Below are 15,803 nucleotides of genomic sequence, written 5' to 3' on the forward strand. Positions count from 1 at the left end.
TAGGGTAGGTTCCATACAGTCTTGATACAGGTCTACCCTGAGCTAAGAAATTCATGTAACACTCTAAAACCTCAATTCACAGAACAGAAAAAAAAAAAAGACAGAGTGTGTATACAGTTTTTATTAATTACACCTTTAAATAACAAGCACCAGTTGTGCTTTGGAATACCGTCCTATCTGGCAATATTTTGATTTACATGTAAGTTTTCAAGGACAGGTCTACTCTCTAAAGTGAGGGATGTACATAGAATTTAAATTGTACATTAGATGCTATTTGCCTTTCACAATAATTCTTTTTTTTTTTTAAACATCTTTATTGGAGTATAATTGCTTTACAATGGTGTGTTAGTTTCTGCTGTATAACAAAGTGAATCAGCTATATATATACATACATCCCCACATCTCTTCCCTCTTGCATCTCCCTCCCACCCTCCCTCACCCACCCCTCTAGGTGGTCACAAAGCACAGAGATGATCTCCCTGTGCTATACGGCTGCTTCCCACTAGCTATCTATTTTACATTTGGTAGTGTATATATGTCCATGCCACTCTCTCACTTTGTCCCAGCTTACCCTTCCCCCTCCCCGTGTCCTCAAGTCCATTCTCTACATCTGCGTCTTTATTCCTGTCCTGCCCCTAGGTTCTTCAGAACCATTTTTTTTTAAGATTCTATATATATCTGTTAGCATACGGTATTTGTTTTTCTCTTTCTGACTTACTTCACTCTGTATGACAGTCTCTAGGTCCATCCACCTAACTACAAATAACTCAATTTCCTTTCTTTTTATGGCTGAGTAATATTCCATTGTATATATGTGCCACATCTTTATCCATTCGTCTGTCGATGGACACTTAGGTTGCTTCCATGTCTTGGCTATTGTAAATAGAGCTGCAATGAACATTGTGGTACGTGACTCTTTTTGAATTATGGTTTTCTAAGGGTATACACCCAGGAGTGGGATTGGTGGGTGGTATGGTAGTTCTATTTTTAGTTTTTTGAGGAAACTCCATACTGTCCTCCATAGTGGCTGTATCAATTTACATTCCCACCAACAGTGCAAGAGGGTTCCCTTTTCTCCACACCCTCTACAGCATTTATTGTTTGTAGATTTTTTGATGATGGCCATTCTGACGGTGTGAGGTGATACCTCATTGTAGTTTTGATTTGCATTTCTCTAATGATTAGTGATGTTGAGCATCCTTTCATGTGTTTGTTGGCCATCTGTATATCTTCTTTGGAGAAATGTCTATTTAGGTCTTCTGCCTATTTTTGGATTGGGTTGTTTGTTTTTTTGATATTGAGCTGCATGAGCTGCCTGTGTATTTTGGAGATTAATCCTTTGTCAGTTGCTTCGTTTGCAAATATTTTCTCCCATTCTGAGGGTTGTCTTTTCATCCTGTTTATGGTTTCCTTTGCTGTGCAAAAGCTTTTAAGTTTCATTAGGTCCCATTTGTTTATTTTTGTTTTTATTTCCATTTCTCTAGGAGGTGGGTCAAAAAGGATCTTGCTGTGATTTATGTCATAGAGTGTTCTTCCTATGTTTTCCTCTAAGAGTTTTATAGTGTCCGGTCTTACATTTAGGTCTCTAATCCATTTTGAGTTTATTTCTGTGTATGCTGTTAGGGAGTGTTCTAATTTCATTCTTTTACACGTAGCCATCCAGTTTTCCCAGCTCCACTCACAATAATTCTTGACATATATTTGGTACTTTAAATGGTGCCCCCTCCCCACCCATGTCCTCCTTTTCAGACAATTAACTCTTAGGAAAGGTACGGTAGGGCAGAGAAATAAAGCTTAACAGCTATTACCAGTGGAAACCAGACAGGAGCAAAAGAAAGCACTGACGGAATTATAAAGTAAGTCAATGTGAAATCTTGATTCCATTTATCAGAGTTTGAATATTAAACAATTACACAAATAGCCCAGACAAGAGCTAAATGTTATTATGCCTTTGTGATTGCCCAGAGTAAACAAAGCTCACAGCGATGAGATCCATTTAATATGCCCTGTTTATTATTTTTCAGCAGCCTATGTAATAAATCCACACCTTTAGGGCATTTTTCCCAGACCCCCCAGCAGATTTCTTCAAGCCCCACTCCAACACTTACCTAGCTCAAACATTAATAGACATTAGCAGCCTGGGGGCCTGGGGTCTCTCTCGGCAACAGAAAGTACATTAAGAATAAGAAGCGCCATCTAAGGGACCAGGAGCATCTCCAGAGAGGGGAGCTGGCATCAGTAATAAGGGTCACTGCAGGCGCTGAGCTCTGGGTCTCACTCCCCGACTCCCCATCCTTGTCTAATGTTTTTATTAGCAGAACAATGTCATTCACAGCGGAAGCTAACACGCTTCCCCCGCATGTGACTGGTTGGGTTTTGTTTGGAAATTCAGAAGTGGAAGATCAATTTTTTTTGTTTCATTCTAAATAACGTTTGTTGGATTTTTTTGTTTGTTTCTGATTGCATCATTGTTAAAAAAGAAAAAAAGCTCTTGCATTGAAAGTAACCCACAAACATTTTTCCACGTGACTGTATCTCTAAGGCTTCCATTCTTCCTAAACACCGTGGCCGGGAGGCGTTCCAGGGAACGGATGAACATGGCGTTCTTTGAACCTGAAGAGAGCTGGTTCTGGAGAAAGCTAATTCAAGGAAACGCACTTAAGGCAGGCCCTGGGCTGTCACAGTTCGCAGCACCAATAAGTGAGTCGATTCAAATTTTATCTTAAAAAATGAAATTAGTGAAAATGAGCTTACTCCAGTTTATCTTGAACACATTTCAGGTTACATCACCCCCATGCTCTAATTTGTGGAATAGAGTTAAGGAATGGGTCTATGGTTGGTTTTGTGGTGGGTGTGTCAGGGTGAGCGGTGGGGGAGTGATACTTTTTTTTTTTTTTTAATTATTTATTTATTTATTTATTTATTTATGGCTGTGTTGGGTCTTCGTTCCTGTGCGAGGGCTTTCTCTAGGTGCGGCGAGCGGGGGCCACTCTTCATTGCGGTGCACGGGCCTCTCACTATCGCGGCCTCTCTTGTTGCGGAGCACAGGCTCCAGACGCGCAGGCTCAGTGGTTGTGGCTCACGGGCCTAGTTGCTCCGCGGCATGTGGGGTCTTCCCGGACCAGGGCTCGAACCCGTGTGCCCTGCATTGGCAGGCAGATTCTCAACCACTGCGCCACCAGGGAAGCCCGGGAGTGATACTTTTTGACAAATCCACGTGATGGCATGACCTGGCGTGCTTCACTTCACGGTCAGGTAGGAGGCGGTCACTTCTAGCAAGATCGGGAGGCTTCCTCAGTGTCCCAAAGGCCTTGCTCTGAATCTTTTTTTTTAAAATTTATTTATTTATGGCTGTGTTGGGTCTTCGTTTCTGTGCGAGGGCTTTCTCTAGTTGCGGCAAGCAGGGGCCACTCTTCATCGCGGTGCGCGGGCCTCTCACTATCGTGGCCTCTCTTGTTGCGGAGCATAGGCTCCAGACGCGCAGGCTCAGTAGTTGTGGCTCACGGGCCTAGTTGCTCTGCGGCATGTGGGATCCCCCCAGACCAGGGCTCGAACCCGTGTCCCCTGCACTGGCAGGCAGACTCTCAACCACTGCGCCACCAGGGAAGCCCCTGAATCTTTTGATGTTCCAACTATTCTCTTTTTTGGCAGGGAATTCCTGGGCTTGGTCAAATCTGGTCACCATAGGGAGGAGGTGCATGGTAGAGCTGTGCTCCAATTACTACCGACTCAGAGAGCACTTAACAAGCAGGCAGGGGAGGGGCAGGACAGGAATCTCCCTCTCCACGTTCTGGTTGGAACCGGGCGTTAAGTTCAAGGCCCCTACAAGACAGGCCAGGGAAGGCGACCGAGGCATGCTCCTCAGGGCTCTAGGAAAGGGGCCGTCACATCAGGGATTTGGGAGCGCGTAAGCATCTCTCCCACAGATCGAGATGCAAAACCCAGAAACAGAAATATTCCAGGTCCCACACAGTGGCTCCAGTTGGGGGCAAGTTGGCTGCAAGAAACCTAAGCCCACTAAAGCTGGCTCAGGTCACGTGGAGGTGCGCTGGTGGAGCCCCGGGGGCTGCACCCACAAAGCGCACGTCCGGGCTCCCCTCTGTCTCGTGGGGCCTCTCCGGTGGTCCGCTCCACCCGCCTGCTCCCTTCCTTCTGCGGCCCGGGTTTCCGCTCATTCTGGTTTCTCTGCTCCCCCGAGACTCTGGTGTGAATGATGCTGGGACCCAATTCCAAATTCCCAGGGTTCAAGGAGAGGGAATCTCATTGGCCCCTTTTGGATGAGGTGTCTGCGGTAGGCTGAATAATGGCCCCCAAAGACGTCACGTCCTAATCCACAGGACCTCTGACTATGTCACCTTGCACTTGGCAAAAGAGAATTTGCAGACGTGATGCAGTTAAGCACCTTGACATCGGGTGGGCCCAATGCGATCGCAAGGTCCTTATAAGAGGGAGCCAAGAAGAACAAAGGAAGGGAACATGACAACAAAAGCAAAGGTGCTGTGATCCGAAGGTGGCGTGACGTGGTCTCGAGCCACGGAACGCAGGCAACTCTGGAAGGTGGAAAAGGTGAGGACATGGGCTCTCCCCAGAGGGTGGCTCCAACCACCTCCAAATACGAAAACATTCTCATTTCTATTCTGTGTGGGGATTGTACACCTGTGTTTGTTCTAAACAAAACCCCCAACGTGGCAAACAAAACAAAGCAACACCAGCTCACCTCATTGTACCAGCCGGCAATGAGTTCCAAGTTGCCCACGAACTTCCGGAAGGTTTCGTACTGTGAGAACAGGTTCTCGGCGCTGCTGGGAATCTCTTTTTGTTGCTGGAAGTTCAGGTACTTGACCTCTCTCAGCACTGCCACCAGCTAAGGTGAATGAAGAGAACAGAAGAGGTCAGGGGGTGGCCTCAGTGGCACAGCACTTGGCAGCACAAGTGAGGGTCTGTCCCTGGGATGCTTCTACAGCCCCCAAAGCGGGCAGGAGGTCTGACTGGGGACAGGCTCCACTGGCAGGATCACGATGCCTTCACCCTACTGACTGGTCCTGATGCCTAGAAGTGCTGGCATCACCAGCGTGGTGGGCACCATCATTCTAACCCCCCAGGTGTCTAAAGAAAGGCTCCTCCCTAGGGTCTGACCTTCCCTTGTCCCTCTCCACCCCCTGGTTACAGCCTAGGAGACCAACAGCAGGGCATCCCTTCCGACAGAGCTTCTGCCCTCGCTGCTCAGCCAACACCGTTCTTGTGGAGGCCCCAGTAACCTTCACATTGCTGAATCCACGGGTCACTTCACAGGCCCCGTCTCACGTGACATCTCAGCAGCTGGTCCCTCCCCCTCCTGGGCACATGGTCCCCTCTTTGCATCCAGGACACCAGGCTCTCCTGGTCCCCATTACCAGTCTCTCTGATGCTTCTGAGATTTAAGTGTTGGAGAACCGTGGATGGGGTCCCTCTCGATCTGCTCTCATGTTGGTGACCTCACCCAGCGTCACGGCGTTAAGAACCATCTATGTGTGAATGATTCCCGTGCTCACGTCCCCAACTCGGGTCTCTCTCCTGACTTGAGACTCCTGTATCTACCTGCCTACTCAGCGTCTCCATGTGGATGTCCAGTTGACATGTCAAACTCAACGTGACTGAAACAGAGCAGTCTTGCCCACTGGCCGCCTCCACCCGCTGTCTCATCTGATGGCCATTCCCCCCTTCCAGTTGCCCAGCCCCAGAATGCTGGGGCTGACCCCTCTCTTCCTGCACACGTGATTTCCAACCTGTCTAGGATCTCATCGGCCCTGTGATCAAAATCTCATCTAACTTCTGCGCACCTTCACTGCCGCTACTCTGGTCCAGGCCACCACCCTCTCATCATCCCTCACCTGGATTCCAGTAAAACACTCCTAAGTGGTCTCTGTGCTTCTGGCCTTGCCCTCCCCCCAAGTCCACTCACACACAGCATCTAGGGGGACCCTAGCATCAATCAGCTCAGGGCCCTCCTCTGCTCGAAACCCTGCAACGGCTGCCATCTTGCCCGGAACAAAGACCCAAGTCCCTTTCAGGGCCCGTGAGGCTCTCTGTGCTCCATCCTCTCCTCACCCCCTTTCCCTGCACCTCCCCTGCTCACTCCACCCCGGCCCCACTGGTCTCCTCGCTGCTCCCACAACACACCAGGCACACACATACCTCCTGGCCTTTGCTTTAGCTGTTTGCTCTCCTCGAAGGCTTTCCTCCCATCTTTGCCGGCCAACTCCCTCACCTCCTGCAAGTCTCTGCTCGAATCCAAAGCCGCAACCTGCCGCCTTCCTCCGGCTCTGTCCATTCCCCGCTTACCTGCCTTTCCCATTCTTTGAGGTACCGACCATCACGTTCTCATGTGTTACACGTTATGCTGGTTCATCGTCCCCTCCCCCTCTTCTCCTGGCCCTTCCACCGGGCCCCCACCACTTTCTCCCCTCTCTCTGTCTCTCTCACTCCCCCTCTCCCTGTAGGAGGCAAGCTCCAGAAGGACAGAGATCTTTGTTGGTTCACTAATTTATCCCAAACACGTACACAAAGTAGGTGCTCAGTAACTATTTGTTGAATGAAAGAATGAATTTGGGTGAAAGAAGGTTTCAGAGGAAAAGTCACATCTGGGTTCCCTGCCTTCCTGGTATCACCGCTGACTTCAGAGCAGGGCAGATGCGTTCTCGTAAGGCAGGTGCTTGTAGAGATGCAGGCTGCTCCAGCTTCTGCCCGCGTACTTGGTTAACTACCTGGGGTTTAGCCCTGGACGGTGTGGATTCCCTCCAGCCTCCCTGACTTGACCAGGGGGTCCACTTATTCAGATCCTGAAAAGACCTTTTTTTTTTCTTTTAAATTCTCAAATTGATGGTTCCTCTTGGGGTCCCATGAAAGGCGGCCCAGCTTTAAAATAGCGTCCTCGTGGGATAGGGAGGGTGGGAGGGAGGGAGATGCAAGAGGGAAGAGATATGGGAACATATGTATATGCATAACTGATTCACTTTGTTATAAAGCAGAAACTAACACACCATTGTAAAGCAATTATACTCCAATAAAGATGTTAAAAAAATAAAAATAAAAAATAAAAAAATAAAATAAAATAGCGTCCTCATTCCAGCTATTTTCAAGGAGGCTACGATTGTCTCATATCTTAAATATATCCTGGGCGTTCTTTAAGCAACACCTGAATAATAAAGCTGTAGCTAAATATGACATAAACATCAACCCCACAAATCCATGCTGTTGGTGGGGCGGGGGGGGTCAGCCTCAGGGTCACGTGGGCTTGCCCCGTGGGGAACCCTAGGTCCCCGGGACAGCCTCTGGCCCAGCTACCCTCTCGATGCTGCGGCCAGACGACACCTACCGCTTTGCTGAAGTTGACGCGGACGAGGCTGGTGGCGGGGTCCCGCTGGACCAGGGGCTGCCCCAGGGTGAAGCGGCAGTCCTGGTCCACCCCCGCCGCCCACTGCTGGTAGATCCTCTCACGGTAGCTTCTCAGCAGTTCCACCATCTCATCGTATTTCTGGTAGATCAGCTTGGCCTCCACGCTGGACATGACCCTGGAATCAGAGTTAGGAGGAGGGTCAGGTGCTGTCTCCCTCGGGGCCTCGCTAGCACCCCAACCGTGCCTGCCAGACCTTGGGGTGATGCAGCAGGCAGCCAGCTCTCTGTTTCTTCCAGGCTGAGACACTGAACGTACACATAGATGATGCCCTTCACAGGCAGCAACCAGCCCAGAAAGTCAAATGATAACCCTTGTAATATTGGCCCTGAATGGCCAGGACTTGATTCATAACTGCCACCTTCCTTAATGTCCGTCCTCCCTTCCAACTTAGGACCAACCAGAGAGCCAGACATGCCTCCCGACCAAACACACAGGACACCCTCCTCCAGTCCCCACGCTGATGGCCTCCAGTCCGGGAGACCGGGAGCCTCTTCTCTGTTCTGCTGTGGGTTCTTCCACTCTGCCTGCTTTCCAGCCTCTGCCAAACACAAGCGACAGTGGCCGACTCCCTGCTCTGGCCAGCACCGAGGAAGTAGCCTTTGCTTGTTCTCATTTGGGTGTCTTTGTTCATTTCCATGAGGGTGACCACCAAGGTCACCTTCCCGACATGCCCGCTGGGAAGGCACCCAGATGAGGGGGAGGTACAGTCAGGGTCTCTCCTGGGACCGTGCCCTGGGAAGGAAAGGCTTGGCCGATGGTGAGCGTGGGCCTGCCTCAGAGCTAGGACAGACGTCCCCGCAGCCCACCGCAAACTCCACAGCTGTGGAGGAGCGCTGCCCGCCCGAGGCCATCACTCACGGGTGCTCGATGAGCTTGAGGTCCCTCATGGGTGCCTCCAGCCTCTCCTGCAGCTCCAGGCTCCACTTGAGCTGCCCGGCCACCGGGGGCATGTTTTTATGGATAGGGGGGATGTTCCCATCTGCCGAGGCCGCCATCTGGGTGTCATACAGGGTCTTGGTGTTGTCCAGCTCAGCGTCAAACAGCTCCAGCATGACCGAGTACCTGGGCACCACCTCGGGGAGAATCAGAGGCCGTTCCAAGAGGCTGCCATACATGTGCAGGAGCTGGGGAGAAATGAGAGAGGTGCCTTCGCCGAAGCCCGCCACCTGCCCCATCCCCGGCGTCACCCGCAGCTGCGTGTCTGGGACGCCATGTGCAGCCAACCTTCAGGAGCAGGAAGATACATGCCTTCCAGACAAAGAAGCTTTCTCTGTGTAGCAACTGGCTAACCGGGCGCCTCGATAATTTCCATGTTGATGTACGCTGGGTCCCTGCATACTTAGCTTATAAACCAACAGTACAAACTAGGTCCAAGGTCTGGAAAAATTTATTCTGGGCCCAGGAGAAATCAGGGTTTGGGCAAAGAAGATTTAAACATTTAAGAAATACCATTTCAAAGATTGAAAAAAAAAACAAAAAAAGCAGCCACAATACTGCACTTATATAACCAGGGCTTACGCTATAACTAGATGGAGAAATGTCTTTTTTTCTTTCTGTATTTTTTTTTAACATCTTTATTGGAGTATAATTGCTTTACAATGTGTTAGTTTCTGTTGTATAACAAAGTGAATCAGCTATATGTATACATATATCCCCATATCCCCTCCCTCTTGAGCCTCCCTCCCACCGTCCCTATCCCACCCCTCTAGGTCGTCACAAAGCATCGAGCTGATCTCCCCGTGCTATGCAGCTGCTTCCCACTAGCTATCTATTTTACACTTGGTAGTGTATATATGTCAGTGCTACTCTCTCACTTGGGAGAACTGTCTTAGTCATGAGAATTATTCCTTTTAGGAAGAACACTGATTCTCAAGGACCCACCCAGGCAAGAAAAACCGCCATGGGGAAGTTTATTTTGCTCTGAAAAATGCTCTGGGGAAAACAGGAACAAACTAGGTGAGAGGCAGGCCAATCTTAACCACGTGGGGTCCCCAAAGCACTAAAGTCGCCAAGTGCTGGCTGTGGGGAAGGGTCTGTAGGAGCGTCCTGGGGCTGCCGTGACAGCACCGCGAACGGGGCAGCTTCAACGACAGAATTTATTCTCTCACAGCCTGGAGGGAACAAGTCCACAATCAAGGTGGACAGAGCTGCGCTACCCTGAAGGCTCTAGAGGAGAGTCTGTCCCAGCCCCCGGGTCCCTGGGGGTGGGCGGCAACCCTCGGCTTGTAGACCCGTCACTCCATCCTCTACTTCCTTGGTCATGGGGCCACCTTCCCTGTGTCTCTTCTCTTCTTCTGGCACAGACCCCAGATTAAGGTGCACACTGCTGTGGTGGGACCTCAATTTACATCTCAGTTACATCTGCACAGACCCTATTTCCAATAATGCACAGGCCCCGGGGGTCCAGACTTCAACCCCTCTCTCTGGAGGACACAGTTCCACCCACCAACAAAGGGGTCCGTGTTTAGCCTTGGGCTGACCAGGTGGAGGTGGCGGTGGGGACGGGGCCCAGATATCGTGCATAGGTGTTGAGAGTGGGAAGCGCTGACCGGGAGAGTTCAGCTCCTGGGGGTTTGAGGAAATTACAGGGAGAGCTCGGCACGTTCCCAGGCCGTGACACCAGGGGTTCAAGCGTGGGCTGCCTGGTTCCCCCAGGAGCCGGGACAGCCCGGGTCCCCTTCGATGTGTCCTTTCCATGGCCTGTCAGTCCGAGGGCCCTGACCTGATTACTCCAGTGGGGGACGTCACCTCACATATCTGAGGGTGGTAACCATAAACATGCCCTAGCACCCTGCAAGTAAGGAGCTCATCACCCTGTGGTCTGCGGATGCTACACATTGGCAATTGTAAAACAAAAGAAAAGCTTAGTAGAAGAGAATAAGGTAGAATTACCTGGGTGTTTCAGTTAGAGTGTTGGCTGGAATCGGAGGGTGGCTCAAATTGGGCCATAGAGGAGAGTTTCTTAAAAGATCCTCTCACAGCGGTGGGTGTCCAGGGAGGCCTCAGGGGCTGCGCAGGCTGGGGCTGAGCCTGAGCGGTGAGGGAGGGGCCCTAACTGCAGCCTGGAGAGAGAGGCCGTGGGGTTGGACAGCGACACGTGACATGTTAGGGCAGCTCCGAGCCAGCCTGAGGTCACCAGGGGAGGAGTACCTGAGCCTGGGGGTGCCCGCGGCAGAGCACTGCTGGAGACAGACGGGGATTCATCAGGGCTCAGACCACACGGCCCCATTTTCTCTGGGAAATGGGTTGCAGCCCTTGGTGCCTGGAAGGGCTGGACCCAAGTCTCAGATGTGTCCTAGTTTTTGGTATGAAAACCAAGACCACTGTCCCTAAAAAATGGCCTTTTGGGGAAACAGTGGAATAATGGCTGCAGAGAAAGGAGGAAAGATTTTCAGGTCCCCGAAAGCCAGAGGGAACAGCCACCGGACCGCCGGCAAGACCCCGCAACTCCGAGTTGCTAAGCACCGATCCCTGCGGAGGGGCTCCCGACATATTAGGTCAGCAGCGTCACTTCTCTGAAAACTGACATGGAACAGTTGGGAAAAACATGTCCCTCTTATTGGTTGCTGACCCCCTTGACTTATTTTCATTCCCACTCCTCTTCCTTTAATTTCACGTTTACATGATTTTTGGCCTCTGGCTTTACTAGGAAGGAGGTTAATTTCATTTTCTGCCAGGAGGAGTTCATGTGGAAAATTGCTCTAGAACTTTCCCGGCTGCGTGTGAATTACTGACAGTGAGAAAGAGCATCCAGGCAGCTTGGGAACATGCAGGGGCTCAAGGGGACGGCAGGGAGGGGACCCCAAGGGCCTGCCCTAATTAGAGCACAGGGTTGTCCAGGGGGAAGGAGATGTTCTTCGGTGCAGAGAGGAAGATGAGCAGATGGAAGTGGTTTACACGAGTTTTCCGCCTTATTTTCTTTCTAGTCTAGCACAGACATAAAGTTCCATGTTGGAAACGGACTTTACCTTGTGGAGTACGGAAGCCGATCTAGGCCACGGCAGGGGTGCGGAAGTTCCTCACAAGAACGCCCGGGGGTAGGACGAGGGCGTTTGCCAGTTTGAGCACCTGGGAGTGGACTTCAGTCCCTCAGGTGCCACCCGGAGTTCCTCCTGGACCAGCTCCTCCCCTCCGAGGGGGGACCTACGGTCTCTCGATCGCGAGGGGAATAGGCGTCTCGGTTTGGATACATCAACCCACCTCCTTCCCCATCACTGGAAGACAGCACAACGTGGCACCCAGCCAGCGGAAGGCCTGGGGGCGCTTCTTCTCCTGGCTCCATCCGCACAGGAGGCGAGAGGGACTAACCGCCTGGCACCCCGGTCCGTCAGCTCCAGCGTCGTCTTAATTCTCGGAGACCCCACCACAGGGGAGGACCTGGTGTTTCCGCATTAAAGCACTGGCTGCAAACCCTACTTGGGACTCTTTGCGCTTGGGTAGCCCTGGGGGTAAGAGCCCCTCGGTTCCGCCTAAGGTCTTCCCCGGGAGTGAGCAGTGGTTAACAGCTCCACTCCCTCGGCTGGGGCCACTTCCCTCCACGGGGAAAGCTCCAAAGCACCTGCTGTGTGCTGGGCTCGGTTCTGAGTCAACCCAAACCGAGCGCCTGCCCTCGGGGAGTTTATATTCTAGTTCAGAAGACGACAAACTCATAGAGATCAATACACCACAGATGCCGGGGCGGGCGGGGGAGGGGGCAAGCACGAAGAAGAAAAACCGAGCAGGTCAGTGTTGGCGATCGGAGCGAGGGGAGCACGGAGCGAGGGGAGGGCTCCCGCCTGGAGGAGGAAGTGAGGGAGGCCTCTCCAAGGAGGCGCCCGAGGCAGCTCCAGGGGAAGGGTGTTCCACAGAAGGGAACAGCATGGGGGCACTGCATTAACTTGCATTCACTGATATTTTGCCTGGAGCACCAACTCCATCCAAGACTTAATTGATCATTACATTTGCAGAGCTTCAAATCCCCAAGCATTTGCATTTTTTGAAAGAATCTAAAAGGCAAAGGACAGCCTGGCATTGGCATGAGGAGAGATCTTTGTGCTCAGGGGTGGCGGGCTTCCTGGGTCCCCAACTCAGCCCCAGGAAGCCCAGCCCCGGCATCCTCTGGAAGAGCGGCCGCTGCCCTATGCTACCTAGGTCAACCCGACTGCCTTCCCGGCCACGGGAGCCCGTCCAGACGAGTGGTTTAGAACAGGGATCCTGCCAGCAGTGAACCTTGGAGCTGGTTTGGAGCCCTGGTTTCCCTACTTGCTGGCTAGTCATGTGACCTTGAGTAGCTTTCTTGACCTGTCTGAGTTGGTGAAATGGGATAGACAATGTAGGTAACGAATTTAGCAAAGAGCTTGGGTTTTGTGAGAATTAAATGAGGTAATGTGCTAATTATCGGTCATCTCCTCCAGGCATTGCATTACTGGCAGCAACCCAGAGGCTTGCAAAGTGAGGGGAAGAGATAGTTCTGACCTGCAGAGAGTCATGGATGATAAACATGCATGAAACTAGACAGAGAAATAAACAAGCTGCCCGAGCATATACATATATTGCCCACTTAAATACTCAACATCTATTGTCCAGATGAGTTGTGGCTACACACACTACATCCTGCAGAGATCCCCCCTCTCAATCATAGGGGCAAGGCAGGTCACATAAAGGCATGACGAATGCTGGGCTAGGGCAATAAGGAGTGGTGAGGAGTGGGGCAAACTGAAGCACTGACGTGCTGTCTATCGTCAGGAACAGCTCCGCCCCCGCAGCCACTTGTTACTATGAGGGACTATGTGTCCCGTGTGGCCAGGTCTGTTTTTCCAAGAAAGAGTGAAAACCTGGATTTTTATGTGCACTCTCTGAATTTTTAAATACTGGTGACTAATTCAAGGTTTTAGAGAAGTGCCATGTGAGAATAGGCAAATCTAGAGAGACAGAGTAGATTAGTGATTGTCTAAGATTGGGGAGGTCGGGGAGAAATGGGGAATGACTGGGGGTGATGAAAATGTTCTAAAATTGATTGTGGATGGCTGTACAACTCTAAATGCACCAAAAACCATTTAACTGTACACCTTAAACAGGTGGATTGTATGCTATGTGAATTATATCTCAAAAGTCTCACGTGAGCCAGGAGAAACCCACCAGTGGTCTCTGCAGCCCAAGCGATCTGTTCGTGACTCTGACGAATGGGTGTAAATGCCCGAGTTTCGAATTATTTGATGAGACGGTGATGTATGCAAAACACTGGAAAGTCCGATAATCACCACGTCTGCGTAACTTCTGAGCACTGCTATTTTGAGTAAGGGGTCTGCAAATTTACTCTGTTCATTATGTTCTTCTGAGTTTACTATTTCAATTAGCTGGCTTCCCTTGCGGTAATCTGTTATGGCAGCAGTGGAAAGGTAACACAGGCTGATGTTGCGAAACATTTGATTACCACACAGACTCTGTTCTCACCCACACTTATTTAGCCCCTCCTGACTGCTTGGTGAGGGTCCTGGTTTGCCTGGGACCGAAGTGGGGGGTTCTCTGAAATGTTGGACTTTGTTTCAAAACCAGACTGTCCTGGGAATAGCAGGGTGAGCGTGCCCTAGGGAAAGAGGTCTGTCTGCAGAGACAGGATGTGCTTGGTGTTGAGTGTTCTGCCTGCAAGTTGGTGAACTGGCAGTGGTGTGTTGGCACTGAATGTCGGCTGCCTTGTGAGCTTGGACCGAGCAGGTCCAGGGGCCCGTCTCCATGACCCCCAATGTGCCTGCTGTTGAGGGATCCTCGGGGAGGGGCGCGCCAACCAGCTGTGGGGACGAGTGTCTAGCTCCTCACAATTCCAGCCAGCTTGACCCATAACAAAGGCACCTTGCTGTTCTAATTTGCACTTTCCTGATTATTTGAGAGGCTAAACCAACAACCTATGTCTGTATTGGACATTTGCGTTTCTCTTTCAAGTTGACATTCTCTAGGGATTTTAGTGCTTTTCTGCAATCTATTTTTAAAACGTTTTTATAACATCAATGCTTTTTTCTAACTGTAAAAGTACTACACACTTCATGCACACAACTCGGAAACTGTAGAAAAGTACACAGAAGACAGACAAATATTAGCCATCACCCCACCACCTAGAGACGGCCCCCCGTAATGATACTGTGTTTATTTCTTGGGTCTCAAATGTTGAAGAAAGTGTCAGTGTGGCTCAGTGGCTCAAAATGTGGATGTGTTTTATTTTTATAGCAATTTTGCCTCTCTCTAACTTCTGTTCCTTATAAGTAGTGGGGGAACTGAATCATATAAGGATAAATGGAGCACAAGAGGACTCAGTAAAATAACCACCTCGTGTTCACTTTCCTCTCTTACTCTAAGATGTGGCAGTGCTACTCAAGGTGATGATTGCTGACTTGCGCTAAGGCCCCGAGAAAGGTCCCTGGCCTTTTCTGGGCCTAGCTCTTCACCTATGAATGAGGCTGCATGATTAGACCATCTCTACAATCGTTCTCGGCATCGCGGTGCTGCTGTGACGAACTCCCAGTCAATGCAGAGTCCCCGCCCGCCCGTACCTTTGCACAGGACTCAATAGAACTGCAGTCGTCAAACCCCTGGCAAAAGATCGTGGCCAGCCTCCTATCCAGATCTTGAATTTTGGTCTCAAACTCAGCGTAATCGTCATCAAAACTCTGAAAGCGAATTAAAACACCAACCTTGTAATCGTAACCAGCATGCAAAGCAGGGGGGCGGGCTCACTCTAATGCCCATGGACACCCCCACCCCCTCGGCAGGATTCAGGTTACATCTGGGCTGAGCTAGCTCACTGTCTTGGAGGCTGCTCCACAGGCAGAGTTTTTTGGTGTTTATATTTCGGCCTCGCCGTGCGGCATGTGGGATCTTAGTTCCCCGACCAGGGATCGAACCCTCGCCCCCTGTGTTGGCAGCACAGAGTCCTAACCACTGGACCACCAGGGAAGTCCCGGGGCAGATCTTTTGCACCATTTTTTCTCTGCCACACGTGCTCCCTCCGTATGCCTTCCCACTCTCGGGGCATTTGCCATCGATCCTGCCAAGGCCCCCGACTTACCGAATCTCCGGGGTCCAAGGGGTCGTATTTGCAGTCGGCAAAAACCTTCACCAGCTCAAAGACCTCATCATAGATCTGAGTGACCTGGCTTCCGAGGATGTTGCCCCTCACGCCCCCGAGCTCAATCTTCTCCAGCTTCAGAAACTCGATGGCTGTTTTATAAAGGTCCTGGTGGAGGAAACCCCAGCACCCTCGTCAGTTCATCTTCCTAACTACGCCAACAGTTCAGTCCCTCATCCAGCTCTGACCCCGGCAGGGAGGAGCCCCGGGGCCACACAGCAGTCTGGAGGGGCCCTCTGTGTATTGGTGTTAATGTCCTCTAAAGCTGTT

At 51.0% G+C, this 15,803-nt stretch overlaps 1 protein-coding gene across 1 annotated transcript in view; it reads right to left on the reverse strand.

Moving 5' to 3' along the window:
* Positions 1-15,803, reverse strand: part of DNAH17 (dynein axonemal heavy chain 17) — a gene marked incomplete at its 3' end in the record, with an annotated part of 118,884 nt that overhangs the window by 88,253 nt on the left and 14,828 nt on the right. Inside the window, exons 9-13 of the mRNA XM_082371732.1 lie at positions 15,474-15,641; positions 14,959-15,075; positions 8,294-8,559; positions 7,355-7,550; positions 4,718-4,864 (exon numbers count right to left, since the gene is read on the reverse strand). Coding sequence (XP_082227858.1) covers positions 4,718-4,864; positions 7,355-7,550; positions 8,294-8,559; positions 14,959-15,075; positions 15,474-15,641 — 894 coding nt within the window. The remainder of the gene's footprint in view (positions 1-4,717; positions 4,865-7,354; positions 7,551-8,293; positions 8,560-14,958; positions 15,076-15,473; positions 15,642-15,803) is intronic.

This window comes from Balaenoptera borealis, assembly GCF_965194805.1.
Source record: "Balaenoptera borealis genome assembly, chromosome: 20".
In the NCBI taxonomy this organism is placed as follows: Eukaryota; Metazoa; Chordata; class Mammalia; order Artiodactyla; family Balaenopteridae; genus Balaenoptera; species Balaenoptera borealis.